Source organism: Scatophagus argus, chromosome 9 (genome assembly GCF_020382885.2).
Source record: "Scatophagus argus isolate fScaArg1 chromosome 9, fScaArg1.pri, whole genome shotgun sequence".
Classification (NCBI taxonomy): domain Eukaryota; kingdom Metazoa; phylum Chordata; class Actinopteri; family Scatophagidae; genus Scatophagus; species Scatophagus argus.
Window position 1 is genome coordinate 5502289 of NC_058501.1, and position 24010 is coordinate 5526298.

Consider the following 24010-nt stretch of genomic DNA (forward strand, 5'->3'; position numbering starts at 1 on the left):
TTCAGAAACACTACAGTGTACTTTAAAAGTGGTCACATAATATCTAGATGCATCCTGTCCTCCCATACTGATCCCCTCATCTGGCCTTTCACAGAGAGGATCACTGCTTCTTTATCAGGTGAGGCAGAAAAAATGGTTTCCATGGCAACTGTGCCTCCGGCCAGAGCATTAGAATGCAGACATGTCTGTCAACACGGCTCCAAAGTTTTTTTTTTTTCCCAGAGACTCAAGTAATTAACCAAAGTCTGCAGCTCATATTGAAACATTATCATCAGGCATCAGGTCAACTCAGATCACTAGACATGCTGCTGAAGAAGTGACGTGGGACTTAAATGTGCTGATGGAAAGCTTCTTACTGTGCGTCCTGAAGACCACTGGACACAACATCCGCTTAGAGTCATGTGTGTGCGTTTGTAGTGAAAGTGCTCGTGGACTAAAAACACACATGGCTATCATGATGTTTGTACGGCAAGCCAATGTGAACAGGCTGGTTTAATGAGTACCAAATGTATATTTACACTGTGACCTCAATACATACAAGATGAGTCATAAGTAAATGTAGCTTGTGGCTTTCATACATAGATAAGCGGAGCAGTGAATGAAGCTTTATCGCTTGAAGCAGGTAGCCTCTTATTCATTACACTTTCAGACTCCTCAGAAGATTTCTAAATGGAGTATTAATTATTTTCAGTATGTACGGTATCGGTATCTCGAAAGTCTCATAGCTCAGTCTCATTTACTGTGTAAAGTTCATTGTACAGGCTGAAGTGAGTGTCGTCACTGGCAGAGCTTACATAACAACACATGGAAAATATAGACGAAATCACACAACTAAGCTTATGACCAAATGTAAACCCACCATGACCTCGCCCACTGCTTTGCGGAATACGGTTTTGAAGACTCTACTTTGACATTACTTACATTGTTTCGAGCCAGAAGTGATCATATTTGAATGAGATGGTGAAGCTGGGGAGGACAGGCTTTGCTTAATCTCTATCTGATTGGATCTGAGTTAGAACTGGAGGGCAACTTATCAGTCACAATGTAGCCACTACCTAAAGCATACCCAGCTTTATCATTTGTTTACATACGACCATAATTTAAATGAATATCATACTGTGTTGAAGATAATCATAAACTTAAGTAAACTTAAGGACAACTCAAGAAACTGTTGGGGGCCTGCATTCTCTCCGGTGTAGGCCATTAGAACGAGTGCAGATTTAAAGTGCCAGCATATTGGCTTCACTTTTCAGACCCAGAAGTTTCTTCTGTACTTTTTACAGTTAGTGCTTCTGATGTTGAAAAGCAATGTTTCCATATGCACATATACAGTTCATATATAAAACTCAGCACTGAACATATGAGTATGACACTGGGCACTCACTGATGAATTTATCATCTGATTGTTTCATGACATTATTACTTGATAAAAGAGTAGTATTCAGTTATTATTGCTATGCAAATACTTTTGAGTAAAAATAGGATTATTATTGAACATAATATTTGTTTGGACCTGTATTATTTATTTATTAGGTTAGTTAGTTAGTTATACTAGTAATTCTCTGCTCATGTGTTGCAGAATGTGCAAAGACTCACGTGTGGTGAAAACACAGGTAAATTACAGATTTATACTGTAGCTGTCATGAAGGAAATGGGCTTGATCACACAGATAAGAGTCTTAAAGAAGGACTAATCCAGCTCACTTTCAGTCAAGGAAGACCTCACTTGAAATTGAACTTAACTATATAATTACAGTTTCTGGTGACTCTGACTGAAAGTGAACCGATTACAGTTTGACAGTCTAGGTATGAGGGTTGTGGTGTTACACACAGTGAAATGGCAGGTCAAGGAGCAGCTGGAGGAATGTGGGAGGTTTGTGATGACAAGTTAAGGTGCAGAGCGATACTGTCTGACTCAGATAGCATGTAGAAAACACAAATAGACAGACAGACAGACAGACAACATAGCGAAGCGACATTCCAGCACTGAGCAGCGCAGACACCCAGTAAAGCAACACAGATTGCAGCCTCAGTAGACAACACTGCACTGTCTCAGGATTCTTTTTCAGATCGTCTTTTAGCATTAATGGATCAACTCACACTTCTGCCATGTGTATCTGGCCTTCTACACATGTGCTGTGTGTTTCCTAATCAGACTGTATACACAGGTTCAGAGTTAATCACACATAGCATGGCTTTTATCTTAATGTGTTTTCTCTCGAGTCCAAGCAGGCAAGAAGCACCAGCTTAGATCCTGCTGTGAATGTGATTTGATAGTGAAGACATCTTATTAGGAGAGCAAGCTAAGCTGTTAGCCTGCTGTGGGATTCAGTTTGTTCTTGAATTTGCTCTTGACATACTTTTTTAACCTGTCATTCATATACTCTTCAGGAATGAAGCTATACTCTCTCGTGGCCACAATAAAATAGGGTCCTGTTGAATACAGTCAAGGTGTAAAAACCACATCAGTCTGCGAGACTTAAAAAGTAAAGATGTCCATACATGTGTGGAATACAAGGAAAAGGTAACTATAATGTAACAAGAGAAAGCATTGTTACTGCAGTGTGCCTTTAAGGTGCCAAAGAGAGCATATCACCTCACTGCTGTCTGCTCACACACTGTGTAAGTTTTAAGCTTTAGTTTTGCATTGCAACAAATTCTCTGTGTCACATACCGCTACTTTAGGGATATTTAAGGGAAGGTTTCATTTTCCTTCACTTACACTGAGTAATACTTTGGCATGCTAATAGATGGGTCTGGTTTTATTCACTGAGGTTTTAAGATATCCATCTCTCATATGTCTATGTCTAGCTCCAGGACCAAGGATGTGAACACATTTGGATTTGCCTCCAATTTACTGTATTGGATTCTTCACTTTTCATAAAAAGATTCCAAAAACAGCATGCATATCTTGGCAATGTCCTGGTTAGTTAGGAGTTATCCAGCCAACAGTTTCCACTGACCAAAGTCAGAAAAGTCAGTCTTTAATAAAGTCTGCTGATCTGTGGATTGATCTGAGCAACCAGGACATAAGGCCTCATTCACCAATATTTTCCTAAGTGTTTTCTTAAATTTGTTCATTAGAAAGGTCCTAAAAAATGTCTAAGTCAGATTCATGACTTGTTCTCAAACCACAGAACTGGTGTGTAAAACTCAAATAAAACAGAATGTAATCATTTGCAAACAAAAGCTGTTTACCAACAACAGTTATGCAAAGTGTTTCTAAGCCCATGTAGTAACAATACAATTGTGTGTTTCACAAAGTGTTCACAAACTGGTGCTTTCTGAGCAGTACACAACTTTCCCACTGTCTTTGTACTGTTCTCTATATGTCAAAAAGGTTTAGCAAATCATCACGTTCTGTTTTAGCTGTTTTACATACTGGCACAAATTTTTAATGATGAATCTCACTGTCCTCATAAATTTAAAGGATGTGTCAGTTGTTTTTAATTGGCATAACAATCTCCCACAATCTCTAGTCTCCCACACTAAAAAAATAAAAAGAAAAAAAAAAGAAAAAAGAAATATAGGTACTGGAACCTGATTGAATTTTGAAACGAAATGAGTAAATGATGCATTTCTTTCTAGAAATGAACTGTAGCCTTTAAATAATCATACTGTAAATTTACTCCTATACTGTAGAACTGCAGAGAACACAGTAATGTGTACCCTTGAATATGTCTATTTTGTGTTCTCACATAAGGATGAATCCCAAATAAGAAAACATTGGTGAATTCCTTCTTCATCTTATGCCACTCCCTTCCCTTTCCTCCCTTGCAGTGACTACTTATACATACATACATAAATCCTGTGCATGCACACTGTCTTCCTGCACATGATATCTTAAGATCTCAGTAAATGAAACTGAATCTGTCGGCATGGCTACAAAATAATTTGCAATTGGTTGAACTCATACACATACTCATCCTAAATGCTTACTTGTAGTCTATATCCATCTCATCTGCTACTAGTGTGAAAAGGCTGCATGGGTTACTCAACTGTTATCAGCTCACTACAGTTGTCCAGCAGTAATGCTACTCCAATTTAGTATAGGTAAGGGTTAATAGGGCCAATTACATATGTGTCAAGATTAAAGGGTGGAGGATAGACACCACATTCTGCATTGCACATCATCATATAAACGTGCAAAAGTCAGTAGGTCACTGGGATCTGGGAGGTCTTCATTACTGTTAGTAGGATTCTACAGTTGGAGGCTGCCAGACGTGTTACCTGAGGTCAGTCTCTGAGACACTTCTCTGGTGCAAGTCCTCTTCTTGCTCCACCAAATCCTCCTGATGCTCCTTGTCTGTGTCTACCTCCCCCAACGATCCCTTCCTCCCTCCCTGCAATCGCCCCTCTTTACTCTCCCTTCTGCCTTCCTCTCCTCCTCCCCCACCTGCCTCCTCCTCCTCTAGCACTTCTCCTAAATGCTCATCTCCCTCCCGAGAATGGCTCCTTGATCGCAACTGGCTGAAGTCGGAGACGAAAGCAACAGAGCAGCACATGCAAAGCAAAAAGAAAACCAAACAAAGCATGAACATTGTCAACAACGAGAGAAAAAAAGACAAAGACACAGAGAGACACAGTGCAGACCAGATCGAAAGCAGACTGAATCAAAATAACAGAAAACAGAAATGGACAAGAAAGCACCATGCAAATGATTTTGGGTTTGTTTTTGTTTTTTTGCTTTGATATGAAACAACACCAAAAGAGATGCAATGTGTTTTATGTGTCAGTGTGTTGCCAGATATGGCCAAACTTCCCCCACAACTGGAATGAGCAGAGTTCAATCATTTGGTTCTAGATTTTTCTAATACAGAGCCAAACTTGAACTCATCACGGTGAGAAAATGACACACAGCACTGGACTGTGCATTTTCCTCTTCAAGTTTGACCAGGTGCAAACACTTTCAGAACTGAAAATGTCTGAACGTGGCAATGTATATTTTCAAAGGAGTTCACAGCTGAGGGGGGGTTTGTCCACATCTGATAACAGCTCGATGAGTTTAAAGAGTGAGACGAAGTTCGCTGTCCACTGTCTGCTGTGGACAATCGGCCTACCGGATCTTGCGGTTTCCTTGGGGTCTTTCTGACTGGACAGACATGTAGCTCGTGCTGCTGAACCGAGAGGCACTACTGGTTCTCGACACAGCGGACACGTCGCTTACATCGCTGTCCGATGATTTGGCCGACAGGTTGTCTGAGCCACGTGGATCTCTGCCTGAACGCTGCGGAGAGGAAATAAAAATAAAATATAATAAATAAAGGAAAGAGGTTATTACTGACTCAAACGCATAACACAACAACACATTGCTCATTCACTGTTCACCTGCTGTTCATTTGCACTGTCTACCTCACCCACTTGCACTATACTCCACCCTGCACCTTACTTTTGAACTACCTCCAGTAAAGTATTTATTTCACTTATTTTATTTTGTGTTACCTTATTCTATTTTATTTTTATCTTTATTTTTTATTTTATTTTATTCTTCAATTATATGTTACTGTTATGTTCTATGTATGCACCAATCACCAAGACAAATTCCTAGTAATGTGAAACCTCTTCACTTACATGGCAATAAAGTCTTTTCTGATTCTGATTCTGATTCTGATTCTGACAACAGGAAAATGGCTATTGTGGTGGTTAACCTGTGGTTATTCACAATGTATTTGTAAAAAGGAGACACTTTATTAATATAAATGGTCAAATATGAACTTCAATATAAACTTTAAACAGTGACAAAGGGGCATGAGCTTTAAGCTCAAACAAAACAAAAACACTGCTCGCATACCTTTAGCTTCTTAAAGACTGAAGCAGTCTTGATCAAGATAAGTTCTGCTGCACAAGTAGGCTGAAGTGAATGTGAATAATGTAGGTTTATTAGTTTAGCTCTCAGAGGAGCACAGAAAGAAAGAGACGGAATGAAGTTGTTACATAAGGCACATTAGGTGTGCCTTTTGAAATGTCAGGATGTAATTCAGTCAAATACATCAAAGAAGTAGAAAACATAAGGCTGAGGGTTGAATCTTGAAGGCACACAGTGTGAGTTACTGTCAGGTAGCTCAGTGTGCCCAGAGCACTTAGAAGAGACTGTCCCATCCCATGTCCCATTCACTCTCAGGATTCATCACTTTCTGATCGATGAGCCTGTGATTAACAATGATCCCAATAATGAAAGGGGGGGGGGGGTCTGGCTCTTGCATACACTGATTACATCACCAGAAACAGAACTGAGGCAATAACTGTGTTTGATAGTGATGTGTGATACAATCAAAGTTGTGACACTGTGTAAAATAATAATAATAATAATAATAATAATAATAATAATAATAATAATAATAATAATTAAAACAGCCTGTGATAATTGTTTTTCACTCAATTGAAAACAACACGAAGACAATACATCTAATGTTGTACTTCGTTGATTTTTGTGAATACATGCTCATTCGGAATTTGATGCCAGCACCACGTGGCATTTGACAGGATCATGACTCGAAAGGCTCAGTCGTTCACAAGCAGGGACGGGCTGAGGTTCACCACATGACTGTGTAAAGGATGTTACTACATGGGCTCAGGAACACACTGTAAAACTGTCAGTTAACACAATTTGTTTGCAATTGACTGCATTCTGTTTTACACAGCGTCTCAACTTTATTGGAACTGGGTTTGTACTTGTGTGCTTGACCAAGTCTACTACTTTATACGTGTACTTGTTTTCAGTGGGCAATACTGTGTTTTTCTCTCCAGCCAACTATGTGCATAATGTTATGGTTACATGTTAATGCTTCTGGAATATCTATAATAATAATCAAATTGCTAATAACACTTAGTTTAGTTTACTTAGTTTTACTCAAGTTAAGTTGTGAAAATTGAGGTATTCTTTTACTTAAAAAGGGATTGTGAGTGTTTCCATATCTGGAATTGGATTTAGTTGAATTTAGATGGCAGATTTATACTAAAACTGACACAGGCTTCTTTAGAAGCTCAACTGCCATGACAGTCTTGGCACCACTTGGGGCAACAAAGCTTGTAAGCTGGATGTGTATATGATATCCTGTGTATATTTTTCTGTGGTGTGTTTACTGTAAGAGAACCTGAACTGTGGGTTATGGTTTTGTAACACACTGCTGTTTATAAGCATTCACTCCAAAGTTTGTTTTGTCAATGGCTCTTTCAAGGAAGATACTGTTCAACAGAAAAAGACAACTCACAATTTCATCTGCTTTTTATAGGCTTGTAGTGAACTCACTGGCTGCTCCTAATGCAATAGTTTTCATACCACTGACATAAAAGGAAAGCTGGACAAGGAGCCTTTGTTTTACATGGCTTGTCCCAGACGAGACACCAGGCTCAGGCTGGGCTCTCTAAACACGTTCAGGACCTCTCCAGAACAGATATAGTAAACATCTGACTCTGCACACACTCACTGTCACATTCCTTGAATTTACAAATAAAGGCTTAAAGGCTCAGTTCATCCAAATGACAAAGAGAAAACACTTTTCCTCCCTTAATGTTACAGATCATTTTGGCTTTATGTACTAAGATTAGGAGGTATTCACTTTTGTTTGTGCGGAGTACTAAAGAATGGCACAGACACAACAGTCCTGTAACTTTCTATAAACTTCATCCCAGTTGTTCAAAATAATGCCCATACCCTGCTGTGAAAATGAATCATCATCATTATTATTATTATTGTTATTATTATCATCAATATTTCACTTCTAATTCTAAGTGAGGCCTGGGAAATGCTCCAACTACTTACTAAGACATCTGGGAAGGCATGTAGCTGCTGAGTTCTAGTGAGTTCTGAGTATATGAGATACTGAACCTAAGTGTTCTTTTTTTTAATCTTTAAACTGAGTTGAGTGTTTTCCTGTTTTGGTGTCACTCTGTGCCTACACTGTATGTACACTGTTCAAACATCACCACACATGCACGGTATGAGGCTGATATGTGTACATGCTCGACTGCCTGCAAAGTGTGCCATATGGCCTATGCATGGTGCATCCATGCAAACAGTATACAGTAGATATGTGTTTACAGTGAATCTGAAGCAGTGAAGCATGCACTCAGCATATCTGGACATGTTTTTACCTTGTGGTAGTCCTGCTCCAGTCTGGAGTCTGAGCCCGCTCCCTGCTTGTACTTGTTCATCTTCATTTTCATCTGCCTGGTCCTCTCCTCCATGTCCATACCTGAGCACAGAGATAGAAGACTGTCAGATGGGTGCTGATGCAGTGAGGAAGGTCTTATGGAGGGACATACTGTTGTGGTGAGAGACAAGCTTCTGCTGAGCTATGAGCCATGAGCTATGACAAGGACAGATCTAATGGGAAAAAGCTGAATGGTCGGCTGTATTAAAAGAGGAACACAAACAGAAGATACTGACTGGTTAAGGTAAGCTGTATAACACGTTAAACAGCTATATTTGTAACCAGTTGTCACAATACCAGGCTTATTTAACTTTCTGGAAGATTTTGAGCACAATGGTGTTCTTAATTGACTAAATAGCACTTAACACAGCAGCATGTAGCTGAAATAGCATTTATTGATTCAATGAACAAAATATCCAGCCTACGGCGCCGCTTATAACCCACACTGGGACACGTTTTACATGAAAGTCTAGATAAATGCCAATCCTTTGACACCAAATGAAACTCCTCAAAGATCCGACAAATTGGCCAAGGGTTCCTCTCAGCTCAAAGTAAAAGGCTTGCAAAATCACTGTTTTCCCCTCTTTCAATGCTTCATCTCATCGTCCTGTTTGCCCATCTGATCTCCTCCCAAATTCAACTTAAGCGCAGCGCTTTGTTTCATTTGGCTGCATATGCAATCTGCATTATACCAATATCAAGCAATATCAATTCAACAGCTTAACCTTGTTCTTCGGAAGTAACAATGGCACTACATTATTCACAAAGCACCTTTTATAGAACTAAAAGTAAAATAAAGCATAAAAATAATACCTCACAACAAATGCCTTCTGCTCAAACTGCTACATGTGTTCGTCTCTGCAAAAGCAATTTTCAGTTGCCACCAAATTATGGCTTTCCTGCTGTACTCGCATTTCCATTCTTTCTATTTGCTCTCTGTCTCTACTTTTGTGTCATATGATAGCAATGATGAAGTGAAGATGAATGTATACACACAAGTGCCATGCACACATACAGAACGCTTGTAGCTTCACATACACGCAGAGAAGAAAGAAAAGTAGCACAAGCTAAGAGCAAATGAATGACTGCACAGGTGAGGCAAAGTGATTTTTTTTTTCTCATTTCAGTGGAGTCTATTCTCTGTCTGTCTTGGCTATTTGTTAACCCTCACTACACTGTCTCAGTAACAACTCAGCCTACACACTTGCACATCTTCATCACAAGTTTTCTGTTAAGTGCAGCAAAAGAATAATTTCAAAAAAGTGGTTTCTCAAACTATATCAGCAAACATTTTCAGTATCTGCTGGCCTAAAAACCTTTAATTGTGTTAAGTAGCTGCTGTAGCTCAGTAGCTTTTGAAATTATCGAGCAATCTAAAAGCATGAGGACAGTGTTTTAGTGTTTGTTTTGATAGCTTTGTCTACCAGTGAATTGGATTTGAAATGAGAAAATGGATCTGAGGTTAAAAAAGACAAAAAGTGATGAATCTTATCTGATTATATAAAGTTATAAAGAAATGGTTTGATATTAGATTGACTGCTTAGCCTAGCCCAAAGACAGGGAGAAACAGTGCACTAGGCTCTGTCTTAAGGTAACAAACTGTGCCTGCAAGCAGCATATGCATCATATTAGATATCTTTTTTCTTTATATCCTGATCAGCTGAGGGACTTCCTTTAAAGCTCTGATGGAAGTCTAGCAACCTCAAAGAGATGACAAGACTTCCAGAGAGGTGTCTTGGATGTCAGTTCTTCAACCTCATCATCACTTTTTCACTTCAATGAGAAAAGTAGATAAAGATGATTTATTGGTTATTGTTTATTGTCAGTTAAGTTATACTTTAATAGGTTACTAAATTGGTTTAAAGAAATGTTGAAAATGTGTTTCCACAAAGAGTGTAATCAAATGAAGAGAATTCTGCAGTCATATCAACAAGGCTTTCTAGGGAGAAAATAACAGTGTCTCACGTCAAGGCCTGCTGCAAAGAAGCCGCAGTAGCGTGACCATGAGCATGCTTCTATGAGCCGCACACAGTCTGTCCACAGCAAAATAAAAAGAGTGTGACATGGCAAAGAAGCTGAAAGCGTTGCCTACAGAGCAATTGAGAGCATGAAACGCTCAAGAGGATTGAGGCGAGTGAAGCAGGAAGAGAAAAAATGATTGAGATGAGGGAAGGTGGGTGGGGGAGGGCAAGCCAGGAAGACGTACAGAGTGAACAAAAGTGAGAGAAGAAGAAGAAAAAGAAGAAGAAGAAGAAGAGAAGGCTGAGTCAGAAAAGAAAGAAGGTGAAGAAGAAGAAGGGACAGACCTGAGTTCGTCCAACTTGGTGAGTCCGTGTCTTCTGGGATCACATCACAGAGTGGACAGACACAGACAGAGGAGAGGAAGATGGATGTGAGAGGATGCACGAAGGGTAAGGGGTGGAGGGGTAGGGTGGGCGGGGGAGACGAAGAGGGAAGGAGGGAGGGCGACGCCATCGCAGTGATCGTCATGTATGCCAGGTTTGGAGAGTCAGAGTGAAGAGGATGAAGGGAGGGAGGGACACAACACAACAACAACACGACACGATAATGACAAAACAACGAGCGCCGAACGCACAAACAAAATCATAGAGTAAACCAAGAACACAAACTCCACCATGGGCACAGTGAGAAGTCAAAAAGAGGGTGCGAGGCCAGGACAGGCTGAGGTAGAGGCTAACACTTTAGTTATTACAAATAAGAAAGAGGGGGAAGAGGTTGGGAAGGTGAGGTTCTGTGCTTTAAAGGAAAAAGAGCTGAAACAGTAAAGAGAATGTTAATGTCTCAAAGAAGATAGAAACTGGAGACCTCTGAGGACAAGTGGGGGGAAGAGGGAGAGGAAAGGAGGGGAAAGAAGGGGAAGTGGATGTCACTTGAGTCTGCATGGGGGAAACTGTGGGCAGACAGCCTGGAAAAATAACAAAAAATAAAGGAAAAAAAACCCCACAAAACTAAAAGCACAGAGCAGCGAGCACACAAAAGAGAGAGCCAACTATCACTTGTTTTCTCAGCAAAAAATGTCATAATTGACGAAAATACTCGCGTAACCTGAGTAGAGCACCAGAGTGTACATTCAAATGCGTACAAACACACACACACACACAGGCATCTTCCTATACGTGTATCTTCCTGAAAGAGGGTTATGCAACAACAAGTCTGACTTGCTTTCAGGCATATCTGTTGCTTCAGATTACATATTTCCCCCGTCTTCATATTATTCATGTCCTTAGCGTCTGCTCAGCCTGCTGGAAAAAATTTGTTTCCTTTCTTTTTTTTTTTTCCAAAGATGGAGACCCTGTGTGTTTTGATCCTGTGTAAGCAACCACTCGTGGTCCCACATGACCTCAGATTGTGGGTTGAGCATCGAGGTCAGATTGTGACCCCCCCCTGTCCCGAGTCTGCCCACTCTGTCCACTGCTCTGTTCTCCAAACTTCCTGTCTAATCTCCGTCCTGGAGTCCTGATAAAAACAGCAGTGACAGAAGGGGTGGCAACAGAGGCCCACTCCAATCAGACTCAATTTTCATACTCCCTTACACAGAATTTGCATTTTGTGCAATTAGTACTCCATTAGGGTGAATAATGAAGTGTCACATGAATAAAAAGACAATGTGAGACATCTGCCTCACCAGCTTTCATCTCTTAGTGGCAGCGAACATCACCTCATTAGAGAGTCAAATGATAATCAAGAGCAAGTGATTTTTTTTCCTCCTTACTTCAGCTGCATGATGTAGGTCATCAGGATAACAGAGTGATATATTAAGGCAGAGACGGGAGTAAAAACTAGAACAAGTCAGTGTGGAAAAGTGTGCTGTGGTGGGTTAACACTAGATGGTATTGACATATGATAATTACCTCACCAGCCATTGAATGACAACTTATTCCAGGAGTACAGACTTCAGCTGTAGACACAACAGCAAGATGACAACGAGCTCACAAACAACAACAACAAAGAAAGTATTCTGACTCCAAGGCACCCAAATGTCTTGTAAATGTCAGCATGTGTTATTAAAGCCTGGTGAAAAATGAGCTTAACGACCATGGTACTAAGTTCTGAAAAGTATAAAATATGTGAACAATTGGATAGGAACTGTGCACCAAATAGCAGAAGAGAGCAAAGAAATGCTGTAACATGCTGGAAGGATTTTTTATTATCTCAGTTTTGCTCCCAGTAACTGGGTAACTTCAATTTATGTCAAAGCAGCTTTGAGTGTAAGACATACTGTGTAAGATCGAGCAAAACTGAACTGAAAAACTTCCCCACATCATCCACGTTATTCCACTCACTTATATTTTAGTCAAGGACATATTGTTTCTCTTCAAGATCTGGAGACACTGTTAGTGGCAGCGTGCATGCTTGTGTATAAATGACTAGTAAGGGAAAATAGTGAACAATTGCTGGTGAGGGGTTTGTTTTAAAATTATACAAAATCACTCTTGCTGAATATAGTCTGGCAGGAAAAGACTACCCTCAGTAAACCTATCCAGGACAAATGAAAGCTTTAACAAATATGCAGGGACAAAGCGCACAACAGAGAACCACCTGAAAAGTTTTAAGAAAGACTGAGTCTGGAAAACAAAGAGGACCAGGGAGGAACTGAGAGTGTAGGAGACTGACTGATGAGGGTCCATTACAGCCTGAATCTCGGGCGGTGGCAGGCAGAGGCTTTACAGCCATGTCTAATCCACTGGGCCTTGTTAGCCCACAACACAGACTACATGTTACAGCTACACATTCATCAGCGAAAAATTGTACACACACCCTAACAAAACAAAGGTAAAACAGCAAGTGAAACAATTCCAAAAAAAACCTCATAAAAACAGTAGTTGCAGACACTTTACTGTTTGGGCTGTTTTTGTTCTGGCTTTGTCTAATATTGAATGAATTTACCCCCCACCCATCACCACCCTCATCCCTACTTATACTGAGCCAGTCATTACCTTAGCAATATATTTCATGTTTTCTAAAACACATCTGTGGATGACAGCACCAAATCAAACATTATATTTTTTAAAAGCAGAAAACTGTGAAAAGACACTTTAATAAAAAGAAGTAATGATGTGGTAATTAGATGTACCAAGATCAGTTTAAAGTGTCTACAGAAACAGCTACATGCTGCACTGCAAAACCACACCAAGCAGAAAGAGACACAAAATGAGGACACCATCCACAGGCTGAACTGGGAAATATTTCTACCAGCCCATACAAAATGTGAAGCAGACTCCCTGCATTTTATCTGCACATTTTCTTTAAACATGTTTTTAACATTTAGCTTCTACTGTACATTGTCCAGGTGTGTCTCTGGTGAGGCTGTAATCCAGTTGATAACAGTCCACACAAACAGTGAAGGACAGTGCAGGAAAAAGTCTTCAAGGACACATTACTTTGGTGAAATATTGCTGAGACTTGAAAGTGCATAACTTCATATGAGACCATGAATGAGAAGTAAAAGACTGTCTTTTCTTGGTCTATAGCAAACACTGTTCATATGAAGAATTTTACTCTTACTTTAAAAATTAAGTTCTTTTTTGAAAGCTCTCAAAAAGCTATACTATGGGACATTATAAGAAGCTGTTCCACAGTATTTTAAATAAGTGTGTATCAATTCATATGTCCCTTACCTGGGTTTGTCACAGCCATTTTCAGCAATAAAATGGACATATGAAAGACAAATTGAAAGACTACTGGTTGCTTTTCCTTGGCTGGTTTAAAGATATAGTATGAAACATTTCTGCATTAAAATGTCTTAAAACAATTACATCTAAGTCATATATTTTGTGGACACAACTGTCTGAGTCCTCACACTTAACTCACACAGCCTGGGCTCTAATAAACAGTTTCATTTTATAAGAACTTTGCTATTATTTTAATCATGATGAGGCTCCACCTCATCACCATGATGCACAGTCAGGTGGTAGCATATCCTCTCTGTTTGTCGTGACAGGACAGAGCTAATTCCTGTTCATGGACTCATATTGATTCCGAAAAAGTCCAGTAATGAAATATAGCTTTTAAAGAGTCAGAAATCCACACCCAGACCAACCAACCTGTGTCAGTGAGGGAGGGGTGTGGCTGTGTCCCTCCATCAGACAAAGAGCCATTCAGCCCTCGCTGCTGGTCCTCCCATGTCACTTCTACAGCAAGATGCACACACACACATGCACACAAGTACACACACGCGCACACACACACACACACACACACACGCACACACTGGTTTGCATGCCACAGGAAACTCAGGCACACCACCTTGAATTATTAAGGGAACTTTGATGAGGAAGATGCTGTGTCAAACGTGCTAAAAAGAATAATTTTTTATTTCATTACCTTTTAATACTCATTTTACATGCTAAAACTGTTATGTGTATCTTTTTTCAGAGGTAACTGAGACCTTTAGTGAGAACTGGCAGGAAAGAAAAACACTATAACACTTCAGCACTGAAATCATGGACAGCTCCTCATCAAAGATAATGAACATTGCTCCATCTGCTGGCCAAAAGGGGTAACACTCTATAAGGTTCTATAAAAAGATTATACTCTGCAGTACTTCAACAGCAACACACAATGCACAGGATCCAGGGAATATTACACTTAGATTATTATTTGTTGAGATGCATTAATTTATCTTTTGACTGTGTTTGGCCAACTGCAAAGAATTGCTCTAAACATGAATTACGTATGACTGAAACAGCCAGTCTTAATGGAGTACTGTACAGGATGTATGCGTGTGTGTGTGTGCTCAGTAATCCATGTCTAATTAAAACGATTGGCGATTTCACCGTGGAAATGGAGAGTTCTGTGAGGTGAAGCTGAGCAGAATTAAGTTCTATCAAAGTGGAGAGCAGACTGGGGCCTTACTGGAGCCAGAGAAGAACAAACCAACAGAAATCACAATGACAGCACTCGGTACATATTAACATCAGCTTCAGCTACATCCAACTCTCTAATTTCATCACTCCAAATCAACTCAATAGGAATTAACTACACTCTAGTCTATACAACAGATGAAATGTGGACAAAAGGAAGAATGAATAAAAGGGCTATATTCTATACAGATAAGAAGGAGTCACTAAGAGTAGCAAAGTATTGAGAGTTAGAGATGATAGTGAAGGAGTTCTCACATAAGGAGAACTTGTTGACCGAGAAAGCCCACACAGCAAAGTCACACCATCACACTACTGAGAGGACTTGCCTTTCCTCCCATTCACCGGTTGGCCTTGGGGTTTTTCCTCACAATCTGCTGCTAGTAGAGAGACAGATGGAGGACTGTGAAAGGCTGAAGCTCTGAAAACTTATATTGGTACTGTACTTCACATTCACATGGCAACACATACTGTATGTGCTCGAAGACAGACGCACATACACCCACAGATCCACACACAAACACACTCCAGCATCCTAAGATACTGAATATTAGATGGCATATAGAAGCCCCTACACAGAAATGCTGTGAAATTTAGGTTAATACTGCAGCACAATGTGTGTTTACATGTGCCAAGCATTTGTTTCCATTCTCATAATACAACATATAACTTTCTTGCAGCAGCATTTGGTCAGCAGAATACCTGATTATAGATTATAGGCAATTTAAAAGAGAATGTGACTTTTTAGAGACCTTAGACACAGTATTCACTGAGTCAGGCAGCACTGCAGCCACAGCAGTGTTGAGTAATAGCACCACACAGTCAAAGAAGCAAGCCATATAAACAGATGGGAAAGTAGGAAGTGGAAACTGTGGGGAACTCCAGTTTCTGCCAACAGCCTGGCCATTCATTCAAGCCTGTGGATGAATGCACTGTACATCAACCCGCATTGTACAATACTTTCTTACAAAAGACAAAACAAGGTCCAAACACCTAACAGAGCTGATACATAAAGTTAATTAGTTTTCACTGTAAATTAACATGTTTCAGGGCAGGTTTAAAGGCTGTTTGTTTACTAATAAACACACCTGGTCGACCATTTTGGGGTTCAGGTGCCCCGAGCTCCTCCCCTGTTCCCTCTTAGGAGGTGCCACACATGAACAGATAATATACAACATAATTAGGTACTTGCAAATATAAGGTATGGCTAAACACTGAAGCACAGCAATCAGACAAAATGACAGCAGGTTTATCAACAGCACAGTCCTTCTCTGTAATCAGCAAGAGGCAATGATATGGGTCCAGATCATACAGTACTCCATACACACACACTTACACAAACATGTGCATTACATAAGCTGAATGCCATACGGCTCGGTGGGAGCTACAGCACAAGGTCAGATCAATACCTCCCACTGCACACATGCTGCCACTAGCCTGAAAGGTACAGTGGGGTTGGGTGTGTGGGCAGGGGGGGGGGACAATGAGAAAAAGTAGAAAGCAAGACATGAGTAAGAATAATAAAGAAAAGGTGACACAGAGAAGCAACAGAGAGGTCCAGACAGACAGAACTTCATAATATAAAAGATGGCACAGATACAATAGAAGGGCAGGACAGCGAGAGTGTAAAGGAGAGAGTAAAGATGGTGGTGGGGGGGGGGGTGTTGGCAGCTTTACAGGAGACAGGGAAAGCCCTCATGGACACTGACAATGATGAAAGTGTTCTGCGAGTGCTTTGACGAGTTTTCCAGAACTCCTTGAGCTTTATGCCCTCTTTTCATCTTTCTCCCAGTTATCCCCTCCAATCACTGCAAAGCTTGAACAGTGTTTTTTCACTGTGTCTGATTCAAAAACATGAAGAAACATGATCATCGCCTTCATCGTAGTTCTTCTGATGGTAGACGTCACATCTTAGTACAACTCATAACATTTGTTGAAGGAGTGCTGAGGAACAAATATGACTTTAAATGATATTTTGTAGTTGTGAAGATGTGAGAACTTCAAATGATTGTGCTTTAATTGCCTTTCAAAGTCCCATGTTTAGCCTGTTTAGCAGATACAGACAGTACAAACTTGTATTATCTTTGGTGAAGTATCTCAGCAGTCCAAATCTGATAAAATCACATAGGAACATCTGAACATGACGGCACAGGACATCTAAATTGTACGTTAAAGACAGCTGCAACAGAAGGAGAGTTCAAAGAGCAAAGTGTAAGCTCAGCCTCCATTGAACCCAACCACCCACCATTGCAGACAGGGTTTTGGCCTTCAGAGTAAGGTGCAGATAAACCAGCACTCTCAGTCTGAAAGACTAAACCCACACATTCAGGTACAGACCTTCACAAGGCTCTGTTCCTTCGTCTCCATCTTCTGAGAGAGAAATGGAAAAGGAACCGAGTAGAGATGTTATGGATGGAAGGCAAAAGCAAACACCAATGAAACATAAATTAACAAAAAAAAATCCTTATATATATGATATGATCTGCAGTTATGCAGAGAAATTCCATCAGCAAATAATAATCCCTGTCTCACTCAAAGCGAAGTGTGAGAGTCAGCAAATGCTGTAAAACCAAAGCTCTTTCTCAATGGCAGTCAGCTGGGCTACCAAATTAATAATTATACCATTACAATATGCTGAAGAGAAACACACTGTCATACTAATATAAAGATGTCCTCTCTCAGTAGACATGTCTCTTCACAGACCATAGAGCTGTAATACAATTAAAAAACAATGAGACTTACTTCTGTCTTTCCCTGTTGGTGGAAGTTGTGGGAGTTGTCGTCCTCGTCTACTGGACATGGGGGTACTGGTGGGACTGGTCTGCACTGATCCACTACGAGGATGCGCCCTACATGACAAAAAGTAGAAGACAGTATGGTGAGACACAGATCATTCGAGATCTGTCGTACCCACATCACAGTGTGAGAAAAGTAAAGGGATTTTAAAGGAAAAACTATAAGTTATAAGTAATGGTGGGAGACTAATACATGATCTAATCTACTTATTTTAGATCTGTTTAATAGTTTGGCATATATGTTAGTGAACTTATTTACTACGTTTTGATGCCAGTCACTGTCAGGCTCAAATGAAGACAATCAGGGACAGCAGCTGTACCAATGTGCAACTTAGAGATCATTATATTGTTTAATAATTCAAAGCTGAACCTTCAACGTGATAGTTCTAACAGTGGTTGTATAAACAGTTTATACCTTGACATTGCTTTCTATAATGTAAATATATATGTGGTAACTTTGTGAAGAAAATTTCCTGATGATCTGAAATCTACAAAGCGTTTTGTATCTTCAAATATAAAACCTATGTACACAGCAATGATGTTTGGCACATGGCATGGAAGTGGAGGGATACATCAACTCTAGAGTACTGAGCTGCAATAAAAAAAAAATGCCAGGTGTGAATCGCATGTATAGTCGCCTCATCAAGCTGCTAGGAGAGAAGAGTTCAATGCAGAAACAGCAGACCAGCACGACCATGCGTTCAGACTGTCCCCAAAAGGCTGCAACTCAAAACCAAAAAAGGAAAAGAACAGAATGCCATCACAGGATAAACAACATCAGTTGATGTTAATAATGAAATTAAAGTAAAATGTTGGACCATCACTGCTATACTCACGCAAGCGTATGAGCAGTGTGTTCCAAATTAAAACAAGTCAGCACGCTATTTACGGTATCAGGGCTGTCGTGCCTGGAACATGTGTAAAGGAAATACAGCACTGGTGCTTTTGGGGACAAAACAGAAAGTGGCTAGGTGGGTGGTGGGGCAGTTGTGAGGGGGAAGTGGGTGAGGTGAAGTGGGGTGAAGTGAGGTAGGGAGACAGGGTACTGGGAGGGTGGGAGGTAGGTGGTAGTGATGTGGTTTTTCAGGTTCATTCTGAGTTAGTCAGGCTCGGGGTGGGTGGGAGCTCATGGGACAGGGTCTGAACTGGCTAAGTTCTACAGAGGTTCTAGTTATGCAAACATTTGGCAGAGATAGAGCTGCTCTGGGGAAAGAAATAATCGTACTGGTTGCCTAAGAGAAATAAAGATGTCTGTAGTTAGCAGCTAGATTTGTAGATTAGCAAGACATGAATAATATAAAAATCACAATATAATAGCAAAATCACAGCGAGTCAACAGTCTACCTAGCTTATCTAAATGGTTTAATATGAAGCTATTTGGGTAAGCTAGGTAACTATCCTAACAAACTAACCTAGGTAATTTAAGTTACCAGACCTCTGGATGTCTATACTGCACATTCCCAGTTAGCAGCATAGCTAATATTAGCTTTAATGTATTCACTGGGCTTTAGTATACAATTTGTACTTACTGGCTAGGTTTTTGGTCTACTTATAGATGACTTAAGCTAATATTTAAATTATCTCTCCCTCCAGAGTAGCTATGCCTCAGGGAAATGATCGTACAACTAAAACTCCAGGCTGCTTCTGTGCTAAGATGGTTAGCGTCTCCGATCTGGGTCACACCTCGTCAAGGCAGGTGAGGGGGGAGCGGACCTCCCAGATGGCAGAGACGGCATGGACCTCATGAGCGAAGAGTCGTGGGGGCGTTCAGTGGAGCGCGAGCGGGATGTGGGGCGCTCTATAGTGGGCCGCTGGTCTGCAGAGCGGGACCTGCTGTGATATTCATGTCTATCCATGGCTCCGTGGTTCCTACAGAGGTTATTGAGAGATTAGCAGGCACTCAGTGGGGCCCCAGTAGGGCAGGGACAGTATGCTGGCATGGTGGACAGTATGGAGGGCAAAGATATGTGTTTCAACCTTAAGACTGCTGCAAAGTGCACGTAGGTCACAGTGCATGTAAGTGATATACTTCTTTTTTCTGTTTGTTTGTTTTTTGAATGTTTTAACCCATTTACTACAAATAACATAGTGCACTTTACATTCTGAATATGTTTTCCCTGCCTACTAGCTGGCCACTCTGTCAGTTTCTATGTGATGCCTCATTGGAGTTAGCTGGGCACTGGACTCAAAGCAGGCAGTTTGAATGAACATCATATATAGTTTAGTTATGGTCAAATTTTATTATACTTGCATTGCATTGTGGGTGCAGATTTCTGAATCAATCTGCAGCTGATTTGATATTTACTGTCATGGACTCAACATCAAACATAGCCTAAGTTTTATTCTGTATTAAACTATACATTAATGCTGCATGTTAAGTCAGAAAAACCTATTCACAAATATGAATTCACTTTAATGTTTTCATTATATGAAATTTCAAGTATTATAATAATAGCCACTCTTTACTTTGTGAAATGTATAGTTCAACTTGCATGCTGTTGTTTACTTAATTTTAACATGACCGCTTTGTCTATTATTCTCCCTAAGTAGCTGAATTTGGGATTCACAGTATGTATAGCTTGGTGGATCCTGTATGGTTTATGGTTCCTGTAGTGAATTAACTGAGTAGTCTTCTGGTTGTGTAGAGCTGGCAGGGACCTTGTGGTGTCTCTATATACACGGCGTGTGAGGCAGAGTGAAATGTGAGGGGAAAGTGAAGTGTATCTTTACAATGCATTTGGCTTGTTATGTGTGTTATTTCCTAAAAAAAAATGTCAAGCCATCCTAAGTATTTTTGGCACAGTGAGGATGAAGGTAAATCATGCTGATCTGAAGAGCTGCAGAAAAAAAGCAGGTGAGGTTTCTCAACTAGGAAAATCAATGACAGGGTATAAGGATATTCTTCAAGGAAGAAAAATGCATTTTCATAAAACCGCATCACATGGCACATGTCAAAAAGTGAGATATTCAACTTGACCTTTGCACATGAGTTTTTGATAGAACAGATTTAGAGCATGCACCCTATTTGGGAAACTGTAAAAGTTTTTTAGGTTTTAATTTTTAAATATAAAGCCCATACACATCAAACACAGTTTTTATGTTTAATAAAACAAACACTATTTGAAATAACCATTATACCTGTTTGTGTCTCTGCACAGTACAAATTCCAATAAGGATAACAGACACCAAAAGACTTCTTGAAATAATTTGCAATCATGACTTTGTTCAAAACATTTGAGAATGTGGAAGGAAACTGTTTTAATATGGTGTGATTTCATTTCATCATTTGAATTTTAACTAATAAGTTAATCTTGTCATGATCTTGTAGTGTCTGTAGCCTTTGGCAGTATGAAAAATTGTCCAGTAGAGATGCCCTTTTTGTCTCTCCAACAGCAAAACAAAGACTCATCAGTAAGTGACAAATAGCCTTTAACAGTCATTTAGCAGTCATTTACAGTGATGGTCAATATAATCATTAGTGGATCTCATTGTGAGGTTCTTATGGCTAAGGATTTATGGCTAACATGAAGGTCATGTTATAAATCAAACCTCTCATTAGGTGTAATTTGATGGATAAAGCCATGATATGCACATACGAGAATACCCATACCGGAATAGTGCTGTTCACTGCATTCTTGTTTGATTCAAACGAGTCCAATATATTAGTTATCTATGCTCGAAAAAGCTGCTGTTGTGAAACATATATACTGCAGGCTCTGCCCCACAAAGGGCAAGTTCTAGGAAAACACTTTTAGACAACATAACCATCAAAAAACATGTGCTGGGAGAAAATCACCAAACTAAAACCAAACTAATGCTTTCCACTGTTCATCTCATTTTCCTTTTCCACGTGCACACAGAAACAACCTGTATCTGCATGAAGGGAAGAGGGAGATCTATTCAGATAATACTAAGATACTAGCGTTCCTCTCTCTGCTGGTGTAGATGAAAAGAGAGGGGGTGAACATAACACGGAGAGCTCTCGTTAACGGCTACCTAGGCTATAACCCTAGTCTGAAGCTGAGCCAAGCTGGGCCTGAGGGAAACTCTGTGACACTTTAATAAAGTCAATTGGGCTCTCGGGCTGGGTTCTGAGGACTCATCAGTTTTTTCCTCCTGGTGAGGAGAGAAATGGCACAAATGTCACGTTATTATTGACTGAAAGCCAGATGGCAGCAGGCGGAAGACTGAAGACAGAGAAAAGTGGACTCATTTACAACGTTTCTCTGGATGGGGTGGCTGATGTGAGTTTTTCTTTTTATTGGTGCACTAGGACGTTGGCATGGATCCTGGGGATGGATGGGTGTCAGCAGGCCTTTCTATACTTGCTTGGAACAGCCCAGAAGCCCATTCTGGCCAGACATAAGAAGTCAAAGGGCAAACACAGAACGTACAAAGCTACTGTGCAGCCCAGAGCAATGCATCACAGATGTCATTGTATAGATGAGCAATAAGCAGCTGTCAATAGCATGTAAAAAAGGACAACACTAAAAATCATACACACCACTGATCAACATACCACTTTTGGTATAATGTACATGGGTACGTAAACAAGGACATCAACGAAGAAACAGAGAGGTGCTGGCCATCAGCAACACACATAGCTCTGAGCCTCAACAGACAGAGGCAGTTGTGTATGGTTATTTTACATCAACAGCTTCAGAGCTGTGATGACTCTTTAATAAAAACCGATATCAGAGAGGATATCATTTTCGGTCATCACACGTTCGATCACGGATAAATTAAAGACGGACGAGGGACAAGTTGAGGAGACCACAAGATGGCGGATGCACAGATGCAACAGCAGTGCATGTCAATACCTCTCGTAGTCATAGTCGGAGGAGTAGGCGCCCTCAGAATAGGCACGGGCCATCCTTGTGGAACGCAGTAACCTGACTGCTTCCTCTCGGCAGATTGGGTATACGCGATGGTTGCGGCTGGCGAAAAAATATCACAACTGGTCAGCATTTTTTTTTTTTTTCCAGCAGAAGGGGAAGCAATAAAAAAAAAGCCTGGAAAGGAAGAAAAGTTGGTATATACCTTTTGGATTCTCATTACAGACTCTGTGTGAGCAGGTATTTATTTAATTATCCCACAGATCCACAGTGATTACATATAAACTGAAGGCTAATATACAGTATTATAGACTGAATGTATCAACATCTCTGCAGGAACCAATCAACTCTTCTGGACAAAACTTCACAACCACAGACCACTTATCCATTTTCAGTATTGCTATAGTCACTCTTTTGACGGCTAAAATGAAAAAATAATTGAAGAATTTGCCCATCTCGAAATCCCATGGTAAACTTTTGTAGAAGAATGTTTATATGAGAATGACTCTGATGATGAAAAGAGAGAATAAGCAATGCTGACGCTTGATGGATGAAGTGTATGACCAAAGGATCATTTTTTTTTAGTAAGCTGTGCCATTGAAACAATGCACATTTTATATATATTTGATCTTTTGCAGAGGAAATATATACTTTACCACAACACAACACCAATGGCACTGACAACAGCCAGGTCTTCCTTAAGACAGCATAGTTTGGCTTAGTGGACTTAAGGTCAAGTGACTGCTTTGAGGTTCTTACAGTACATAGACTACTGTGAAGACATAGTGTCAGTGCCATGTGTTCACCCTACACCCAACACCCTAATGAACAATTTCCTCAAAAGAAAAAAGAGCTTCTTTTTTTTTTTAGTTGTGGAGGTGTTGGCTTGGGAAACGGAGGTGCAGAGATGGGGCTTCATGCATGCTCAGCTAAAAGTCTACCTGGGGTCCTTTTGAGGATCAATATGTTGAGTATGTCTGGTTCGAGGTAGGGTGAGAAAATGGCTGCAACCACATGGAGGGAGGAGAGAAGACAGAGATGGATCTGAGATGGCGCCGACGAAGAAGTGGAGGAGGAGGAGCAGGAAAGGAGAGATAGAAAACATTGGAGATAGACAGAATCATAGGCAGACAGATGGAGGAGTGAGGAAACCGAGGGAGACAGAACAAGAGATTTCTCAAAGAAACAGGATGTAAAGAGACTGAGAAAGCTCATAGGAAAGGTTGATGTAACAGTTTCAAAGGGGAAAAACAGGAGAGAAAGATAAGAGAAGCTGAGAAATCGCAGGGTGAAGAGATGTCTTCCTCAGCTTTACCACACACTCAAATGAAAGTGGTACCCCAAACA

At 40.3% G+C, this 24010-nt stretch overlaps 1 protein-coding gene across 16 annotated transcripts in view; it reads right to left on the reverse strand.

Moving 5' to 3' along the window:
• The window catches only part of rims2a (regulating synaptic membrane exocytosis 2a), a 133290-nt gene that overhangs the window by 20375 nt on the left and 88905 nt on the right, over positions 1 to 24010 (reverse strand). For 8 of the 16 annotated variants that reach the window (XM_046399797.1, XM_046399803.1, XM_046399796.1 and 5 more), the window contains 5 exons: positions 19512 to 19697; positions 17776 to 17882; positions 8094 to 8194; positions 5060 to 5226; positions 4230 to 4469 (listed from right to left, as the gene is read on the reverse strand). In XM_046399797.1, the coding sequence (XP_046255753.1) occupies positions 4230 to 4469; positions 5060 to 5226; positions 8094 to 8194; positions 17776 to 17882; positions 19512 to 19697 (801 nt within the window). The remainder of the gene's footprint in view (positions 1 to 4229; positions 4470 to 5059; positions 5227 to 8093; positions 8195 to 17775; positions 17883 to 19511; positions 19698 to 24010) is intronic. The other 8 variants (XM_046399811.1, XM_046399808.1, XM_046399810.1 and 5 more) reach the window with 2 other exon arrangements.